The sequence below is a fragment of the Pygocentrus nattereri genome, chromosome 15, assembly GCF_015220715.1.
Source record: "Pygocentrus nattereri isolate fPygNat1 chromosome 15, fPygNat1.pri, whole genome shotgun sequence".
NCBI lineage: Eukaryota > Metazoa > Chordata > Actinopteri > Characiformes > Serrasalmidae > Pygocentrus > Pygocentrus nattereri.
In genome coordinates, this window is record NC_051225.1 from 33,047,848 (window position 1) to 33,057,690 (window position 9,843).

Sequence of the window (9,843 nt, forward strand, 5' to 3'; positions counted from 1 at the left end):
GATCTGTTTGAGATATTAAGAGTAATATAGTATTAAACTAATGAGCACGCCCCCCCCCCCCAACCATCCTTGACCTTTTACGCTACAGTGAGCTGCAATAGCCACAGATCCAGAGATCATCACTAAAAGATTAATAATATGAAAACTGATTTTCTGCATTCAACATGTTTATGTGCACTTGGGTACTCAGATAATGGGAAAGCTCTGGGTCTACATGAGTCAGGCAGTAATCAGACTTCTACTCTGCAGTCAACACAGAATATGACATCTCAAATGTAGCGTAAACATGTCAAGCCATATTGTCCTTAACTTTATCAGAAATATGAATGTACATTTTAGAGGATGAAGGGTTGAATTTATCAAACGTATAGTTGCTTGGGGACGGCACTGTTTTCACATGTTGAACAGCTGTTACAGCGACAACTCTCCCCTTAAAGAATATTTGAGGTCACATCTGTGGCATTGGGCCCCCCATTAAAACTTGCACATGCTAATTACTGTCAAAATAGAATGGGATAATGTTACTTCTTCCTGGAAAATATAATCTCATTGCTCATTATGTCTGCGTTAATTTGTAAAACTTGTTTGTATTTATTCAGAAAGATAGTCTGTTGCAGTAAACATTTCAAACACATGGTGAAATGCATACGCAGTAAAATATGCAGAGAAAACTTAACAACTTGTCCAGGATCCTGTTACAGATGTCCGAGCTGAAGTTGGCTTTATCCGCCAGTTTGAGAATTTTCCATTCCACCTTAAATGGTGCTGCAGTTACACTTATCATCCTCTTTTGCAAAGGCAGGATTTTTATATGAAAGTGTATGACAAGTGTTAAGGTTCTCACAGTATGTTAGTTCCATGTACCAAACTCTCAACTGTCAATGTAACCAGATTTGTATTCTGTAAGATATGAAAATTAATTGGCCTACATAAAAGTTTTGTGAAATCTTTGGTCCTCGGTTTCACTGCACTGAATGCAGAAAGAACCTGATCATTCCAAGCAGATAGAAAAGCAGATAAACCAGACAGCTGAATATCCAAAACAAATTTATTGGTGTTCTTTAACTCCTTTATGAATCATTTTAACACTTAGTAGAGAGCAAGCTGGTATGCATGTATACAAGATGATTAGTACAAATAATCAGTATAAAATGAAACAGGTAAAAATGCATTTCTTAACTTCATAATTTGCCTCTTAAGTATAATCATTAATGTTGCGTCTGTCTGATTTGCTTGTTTCTGAGATTTGAATAAACACAAGTCAGATTTTCACTAGTCTTTGTAAATCTGGTTGCAGACTTAAAAGGTTAATTACTTCACCAACATGTGTTAGTGGCCTAAGGTACACTATTGGCAAAGAGGCAAATACATTACTCCATTATTGCACTGCGGCATAAAGGAGTTACGGTTTGTTTTTGCTCGCCTTCGATATTGACATTCAAATTCCAAATAGTAGCCAGAATATATCGTTAGTGTTTCCTTCCTGTAGGAACGTGGTTTTATTTTCCTGTCATCCATATCATCCTCTGTCACAATACAAGGTTCTGAAACAGAGATTAACATGCAGCAAAGAGTGTTGAGAGTTATTTTTATGTATTACCATTTTAACTAACACTGTTACACATTGCAGTATACTGACAAACAAACACTACTGTTGTCTTCACATCAAGCAGTGAGATGAATAAACAATGCAGCAACATGAATTTCACTTTCATTTCTTATTTGCACCTTATGAAATACTGAATAAGCTGTTGGTCATGATATTAGCCTAGCTGTTTTATATTACATAGCTTTTAGGTTCTCTCAAGTTTCACAACCTACAACAACATAATCATATTTACATGCATAATCATATTTACATTTACATTAATGACATTCCACTGAAACCGCTTGTATAACAGTGCATAGAGCATCACTGTCAACACTGAGCCACTAGGCTGCGACTGCACTTTTATAACTTTAATACTTTGATAAATGCACTCCGAGAGTTTCTGGTGATATCTAGGCTTAATTCTACCCATCTGAATGTATGATTGATCATTAACTTATCACTACTAACTTACCTAAACACCTTAAATGTCCTCCTGTCCATGTTCCCTGATTACAGGTTGCATAGGGGCTCCCTTCTATAATGTAGTATCTCGGGCAGGTATACTGAACTGTTTCACCATGCTCATAACGGGCCTGTGGGGTACTGGTTAGTCTACTAAATCTGTAGTTGGGTGGTGGACCACAAGCACTGTCTGTGAACACAAACACACATTATACAATAATAACATTAATATGATGATACATTTTTCTAATGCATAGAATAATGTACTTTTGTTTATGCACAGTACTGTGCAAGCCTTAGGAAACAACCTTACAACATATATTTGACAATAAAACATCTTGACAATGTGTTTGTAGTTTGAAGAATTTCTACCTATGCATGTAGGGTATGGGCTGTTCCATGTTCCATCTGATCTGCATGTAATTGATGAGGGTCCCATCATAATCATGTCAGAATAGCTACATTGAAAATGTAAGGTATGTTTAGGTTTATATGGTGGAGCTCTGCCAGGATCTCCCCTGACAATTCTCACATTATCCAGCTGTCCTTCCTTGCAGGTAAGCACTGTGGAAGAAATGAGACAAAAGGCAAAACACTTTTTCCACTATGTAAACAGGTGGCAGCTTTCACACAGTCATTGTTCAGCATTCCAGATTTTTTTCATTTATAACAATTATTCCTGATTTGCAAATAATTGTACCATAACCACAAAGTATCATGAGTTACAGACAGTGGTGCAGGAAGTACACAAATCATGTACTTGATTTAAAGAGTAAAATATTACTCCAGTAAAAGTAGAAGTTCCTCCCTTTAGACCTCCACTTGTATAAAAGTACAAAAGTATTTACCTTCAAATGTACTTACGTATCAAAAGTACTAAAAGAGTAATTCTGGCTCTGATGTCCTGTTATCATTTTTATAACAAGACTGGCTTCATGAACTCATTTTAGGTGAAAGTACTCCAGTGTCTCTCTTGGTAAACCAGTCTTTTAATAGAACGTCATTAACTAGTCTTCCCTCAGGGAGAACCGAGTGGCTCTGAAATAACTTTTTTGCAAACAAGCAAAGTTTCAGTTTAAGATTTATTTACAAATTAGTTACAAATTTAATTAAAAACTTTTTTTAAACTCAGGATCACAAATGAGTTTCCTTTACTATGTTGATCTGTAGGCCTCTGTTCATAAACATAAACCAGCCCAAATTAATTTACTATAAAATGAAATGGTGTTTGTAGAAATTCAGAAAAAAGCCGCATCAGTGTCGACTGCATATGTGGACATATTTCTATATTGTGCTCTATTTACACAAAGTTAGGTTAGTTCATCATTTATGTTGAACAGACTCTCCCAAAATTTTACGCTGCTGCGCTGACGTTGAACCGCATGCTGCACTGCGTCGGTATGACCAACAGCTCTAAACAAAGTGACCACTGTGCCCTGATTGGTGCTCTGGCTTTGCACTTCTTTCGTTGTGACGTTATGTTTTTATACAGACAGAAACCAAAAAGAACGACAGATTTCAAATGTAGAGGAGTAAAAAGTAAGATATTTGACTTTGAAATGCAGTGGAGTGAAAGTAAAAAGTGCCCAAAATGGAAAAACTTCAGTAAAGTACAGATACACGAAAAAACTATTTACAGGACCCATGTAATGGAAAAACAAAATTTACACACTTCTTTTTAAACAAAAGAGCTGGTGACACTTTTTAGTGGTTTTTAGATGAAACAAATACTCAGTAACAAGTTTCTGAAACAAACTGACTCTCAATAACAAACATATTAGGGGCACATTGGGGCAGTCATGGGCTGGAGGTCAGGGATCTGGCCCTGTGACCAGAAGGTTGCCGGTTAGATCCCCAGGGCCGACAGTCCATGACTGAGGTGTCCTTGAGCAAGACACCTAACCCCCAACTGCTCCCCGGGCGCTGTGGATAGGGCTGCCCACTGCTCCGGGCAAGTGTGTGCTCACTGCCCCCTAGTGTGTGTGTTCACTAGTGTGTATGTGGTGTTTCACTTCACGGATGGGTTAAATGCGGAGGTGGAATTTCCCCGGTTGTGGGATCAAAAAAGTATCACTTACTTATTAGGGTTAGTTTAAGTAATGTATCAATAGAACATCTACAAAACATTTACTTCAGTATATTCAGATGCTTCATTGCTACCACTTCACTGATATGTTCTTGATGTGTTACTGACACTCTGTTAAGAGTTTATTAATCTTCTACAAAGGTCTGCTCCAAATAAAGTGTTAGCAAAGAGTTTGAAATATATATAGATATAAATATCAATGGCGACTTTAATTGTTTCAAAACATATCATTCATGTCTCAATCTATATAGTCCATGTATGAAAATTAAACAGCAAAATCTGTGAGGGCAGTTTGATGTCAAAAAACAATGCATTTACGTATATATACCAATTTAGCCTACTGCAGGTTAACCCCACCCACAGTGAATAAGGAAAGTTTACGGCTACCCGACTGTATGGGACGTTGTTTCTTGAGTAAAGGTGATATTAATCCTAGCATTGATATTTCTTGTAAGCCGCTTCCAGCAAAGTATATGTTTTTTTTTCTTGTTTTTTATGCATTTTGCAACAAAACCTTTTAATTTATTGTTTCTATTGTTAAAAAAACACACACAATGACATACACAGCATTTTAGCCCTGCTCATTCACACTAAGGTTATAAGCAGTGTTTCTGTCCAGACTGCTTTCTGAATGAGGCGCAATACAGTGCAGCCAATCAGAACAGAGATATTTACATATACCTGTCTTAAGGGCATGGTAACAATATAAATATAAAAGATAAAGAGAGGTTGGAATATGGTCATAATAAAATTAATTATTATTGTTTGTGGTACATAGAACTACACCAATGTTATGACTGAAAAAGTAATGAGAAAAGAATGTAGTAAAAGTCTGTACCACACATGCTTAAACTTTACAGCAGTAGCAGATCTATAACCAATACTCATATTCATCGGTAGTATCATATTTTGCCATATTATGTTATCTGCAATGAACATAACTGTTCGTCAGTATAAATATATTGTTTAAGGCTTGCTGTTGTATCTGAGTGGTTTTTGCTTTGTACACAACACCATTCTTTGCCTATACCAGGGTTCGGTGACATGCGACTCCCCAGCAGAGTGAAATAACCCTCCACTGCAGTAACATGAAGCTCTGCTGATAGTTCTAACACAGATTTAACACTAAATGGTCGTGAACGCTGGAGTTAATGTAGCCTACAACTGCTAATTCACCCTTTAACTCTGAAGGCCGGCACACAGACTGCTGGTCACCATAGCAACGACAGCACTCTCGTGTAGTTAGCTAGTAGCTAATGAAAAAGGAAAAGAGAAAGATTTAAGCCGAAAATGGATCATTTGAAGACGAGTGGACTTATTTATGTTTAGAATCACTCTAGCTGGTTTCCAGACACGGTTCATTTGTAGCGAGAAACTGTCAAACACTAAAAAGTTGTGAAGATGAAGTCGCTTCTCGTTGACCAGCTTCTCATTTGAATTCTCCCATTCCACCTTAAATGGCGTAGCCATTACATTCTGGCGCCTCGGGCACCATTTAAGGTGGAACGGGAAAATTCGGACAAGAAGCTGGTCAACGAGAAGTGACTTCAGCCGCGTAAAATATCGAACATTGAGAGACTCTTCAGGAGACTCAAGGAACTCTTCTACTTTTCGGGTGAAGTGTTTAAGCCAGAGATGCGAGAATAGCAGTTATATACGAGCTAAAGCTTAAAGCAGAGCAAGTCTGCGTTTTCAATAATATTATATTTGTATCTTATACTAGTACATCAGCACATACTGAGACAGATTTACAGCCAAGATGTGTCTCCTAAGATGGTTTGATTTTTGTTGAAAGGACCAAATGGCTCTTCTTAACATTTGGATCGCGACCCTTGGCCTATGTGGATACTACAAAACTGGGCAAAATACATCCATCCATCACTGCTTGGGCACATATCACTCTAATCTGTGTTCCAAAGTGAATGTGGTTGTCAAGCCGGTGTCGTAATACTAAGAAGTATGAAAGCCGTGTGAATATCAGAGTTAAGAAGATGAAATCTAAATGAATCTATAATTTAAATTAATTAATAATTTAAACTGGGGGCAGTCATGGGCTGGAGGTTAGGGAACCAGCCTCATGACTGGAAGGTCGCCGGTTCGATCCCCATGACTGAGGTGTCCTTGAGCAAGACACCTAACCCCCAGCTGCTCCCCGGGCGCTGCGGATTGGGCTGCCCACCGCTCCAAGCAAGTGTGCTCACTGCCCCCTAGTGTGTGTGTGTGTGCTCACTAGAGTGTATGTGGTGTTTCACTTCACGGATGGGTTAAATACGGAGGTGAAATTTCCCCGTTGTGGGACTAATAAGGGTCACTTAACCTTAATCTTAATAAGGTCACTTACATACAGTATAATAAGTCTTACTTCAACACAGTAACGAAACCAGTCTGTTTAATTCTAACGTATAAAGAAGTTGGAAAATTACAAAGTCATTCTTCTGGTACACAAATAGACCTTGAGACTCAAGAAAAATGAAGGATTCTGGGCTCTTTAATATATGAGATGTGTTTACCTTCACAGGTTGGAAAAGGGCTGCTCCAGGTTCCTCCTGCTGAGCAAGTCACTTCATCACGTCCTCTCAGAGCCGTCTCTCGGTGAGAGCAGTAGAACTGTAACTTGTGCCCGTACTTCATGGGTGCATATTCTTCTGGAAGCCCAACCACGGAAACTCCGCTGCTGAGCTCCTCGAGCTCACACGTGACCTCTGAAGAAGTTGACAGAATAGCTGAAATCAATTTTGCTTTAATAACATTGGTGCTGTTGCGTTTCAGGACTGACTCTAAATCACCAGTGATGCTGTTTCTAGTGAAGGCCACAGAAATGCCTCTATGGCGATGATCTAGAATCAGTCCAAAAATTTCAGAATATGTTCGCTATTTAATCCTTTGTATTGTGTGTTTTTAAGAAGCAGTTATTTATTATGCCATGTGTCGAACTGCATGCATTGCCAAGTGAGATGGTTAAGAAACAAAAGCACGAGGAAGGAGAAACAAGTCAATCAGGTAAAGGCAAAGAGCAAAACGTTGGAGAGACCACCATTCCACCTTAAATGATGCAGCAGTTACATTTGGGCCCATGTTGTTTGAATTGACCAGTTCCACCTTAAATGGTGTAGCAGTTACGTTACTGATGTCCCACCAGAATGTAACCACTGCAACATTTAAACAGGAACGGGAAAATAAGAACAATGGGCTGGCGAATCTGGCTCTTAGAATCCCACTTCAGCGTTGAGTGTTGTGAGGCATGGAAAGGACCTTCAGACCTTTTGCAGTGTGGATTGTTTATTTAAGGAGGAAAAAGGAAGGAGGGTGCTCTGTACTCTTATTTTTTTTGTATAATGCTGGATTTGTCTGGAATTAAACAACAAGATGTTTGGCATTTGTGGTACCCAAAAAAAAATCAACATCTGGTGTATTTCACTGCTGCAGTTGGTGACAAAAGTTGTGAAAATTGAAGCCCATGTCGCCACTGGCAGTGGCAGAATTTTCCGTTGCAGCTCTATTGGAAAAACAGTGAGATATCTGGTTTGCTGTTGTCCGTCTACCACCAACATGGAAATGCAGCCTAACAGAATTAATTGATCTGATATGGCTGCTTCCCACATTCACAGAAAAAAAAGGCATGAAACTGTCACTGGGGTGGGACGATCAAAGGTACCTTTAGTCAGAGAACATAATCCAGTGAACTTCACATTATGCACTAACGCTAAAGCATAAAGGCTGAATGTGTTTATCACAATGACCAGTGACCAACGAATGCATCATCACTTTGCTGCCATCACTGTTAGTCAAAACACATGTTGTGAAACCTTACCTTCACATCGAGGAAGATGACCACTCCACTCCCCATTTTCTTGGCATGTGGATTCTTTTGGTCCCACCAGTTTGAGTCCAGGACTGTTACATGTGAACTGTATCCTGTGTCCGTATCTCAGTGTGGTGTCATAATCAAGCAGTCCATCCATGATGACATTGCTCTCGGTTTCAGGTAGGGGGCATGACAACTCTAAGAGGGAGAGTCTTATTTTAATTGACTTGGCTATTGATATAGAATTTCTTATAATTTGGATGCAGATGACATGTGGAATAATAGTGGAACTCCGTCTCAATCATACTTTTAAATCGAAAAGGCCTATAAAATTGCACGTTGCCTGTAAGGCCAGTGAATATTTCCCATCAGTTGCTCTTGACATTTGCGTTACCTGCACACTCAGGTAAGTGGTTGTCCCACCCCCCAGCCAAACACGTCCTGTTGTTTACCCGACTCACCATCTGGTAGCTAAAAAAAACCTCAGTTAAGAAGAAGCAGCATGCAGGGCTGAGCTGTATCCACATTCATTCAGGACTGACTGGACTCACCCTTCTTTGCATATGTATTTGATAGTAGCTCCATACACAAAGTCAGTGCCGTTGACTATGACATAGCGGCCGTTTGGTATGTCTGCTGGGAGCTCACAGCGTTTCCCTGGTGATGTTTCAAGAACAAAAACAAACTTATTGATTTCAGTCTTGGACAACCTGGTCAAAGGACATGGTTTGTTGATTTTCTGAGTAAAAGTAAATTAACATGTCCTCTATAGAGAACACACTGGTATTTTATTGAACAATCTCTGTTACTTTGCTGAATTTAGGAGGAGTTTGATATATTGGGCACACAAGGGGACAGTTATGAACATTGGCTATAGTATACAGAATATATTTGAGTCAAAAATTATATATATAAAATATAATTATAGCTATGGTGTTGCTAGGTGTTTGGTTTAGTATTCCAGGAGATTGCGAGACAGTTGCTATGGTATTTTAGGTGATTGCTAAGGTGTTGCTCAGTAGTTGCTGTGGTATCCCAGGTAGTTGCTAGGTGGTTGAGCAGAAGGACAATAAATGGATGTGCAATTTTCTACCCCATTCATTCCTATGAGAAAAAATTAAAAGATGTTTGTATGAAAACCGTATGTCAAATTAAAAAACTGTTCAAGAACACCATTCCCGATCAGAACATACATTCCTGATATGGAATGGTGTTGGTATCTCAAAAAACTGCGGGATGAAGTAGCGGACAAATATCCGATAGAAGAAGAAGAAAATGAAGAAGGAGAAGATGAATAACAATAGGTGTTGCAATTACTAACAACCTAATGACAGCCTAGTCATGTTAAAACAGTCAAGTTATCAACATTGGAAGGCAGTAAACTCACTGTCTTACTAAGTCAACATTAAACACATCAGAAATATTCATCACATGTGGAAACTGTACTCACGTGAACATTTGGCATTGTCTCGATTGTTGACCCACTGGTTCTTTTGACAAACGAAAATTATTTTTCCCAGAGAAACATAACCTTGTGGGCAAATGTACAGCAATCTATCTCCTTCAGTGTAGTTACTTTTCAAATACATTGGGGAAACCTCTCCATTTTCCACTACAGGAAGCGTCTCTGGACAAGCTTTTGCATCAGCATCTGTTACAGTAGATTCATTATTATATTAGTGTTACCCTGCGTTTCATGCACACTATTTAGTGACATTCAATTCCAATAAAATTAGATGCAGTAAACTATAAACGAGTGTTAAATGCAGTGAATGAAAACAAAAGCTTTACCTTCATGGGCTGAAGTACAAACACAGGCAAAGAAGGAAAGACACAGGAAAACTAAGCCTGACTGCATTATTTCAAAATCAGTCCGTTTACTCAGAGCAGCAGGAGACC

General features: G+C 38.8%; 1 protein-coding gene across 1 annotated transcript; it reads right to left on the bottom strand.

Moving 5' to 3' along the window:
* Positions 1–1,030: 1,030 nt before the first annotated feature.
* Positions 1,031–9,843, bottom strand: LOC108430143 (complement factor H-like). The gene is made up of 9 exons (XM_017702437.2): positions 9,736–9,843; positions 9,395–9,595; positions 8,496–8,601; positions 8,339–8,415; positions 7,951–8,142; positions 6,650–6,841; positions 2,426–2,617; positions 2,064–2,243; positions 1,031–1,544 (listed from the first exon to the last, which is right to left on the bottom strand). The coding sequence occupies exons 1-9, from the start codon at positions 9,800–9,802 to the stop codon at positions 1,348–1,350; spliced, it is 1,404 nt and encodes a 467-aa protein (XP_017557926.1). The 5' UTR covers positions 9,803–9,843; the 3' UTR covers positions 1,031–1,347.

Bases quoted from the DNA above. Each gene is read 5' to 3' on its own strand.
- LOC108430143 (XM_017702437.2), bottom strand. From the start codon at position 9,802: ATGCAGTCAGGCTTAGTTTTCCTGTGTCTTTCCTTCTTTGCCTGTGTT. The intron at 9,596-9,735 runs GTAAAGCTTTTG...CTACTGTAACAG, and splicing joins TTGTACTTCAGCCCATGAAG to ATGCTGATGCAAAAGCTTGT. The intron at 8,416-8,495 runs GTGAGTCCAGTC...GGTTTTTTTTAG, and splicing joins AAATACATATGCAAAGAAGG to CTACCAGATGGTGAGTCGGG.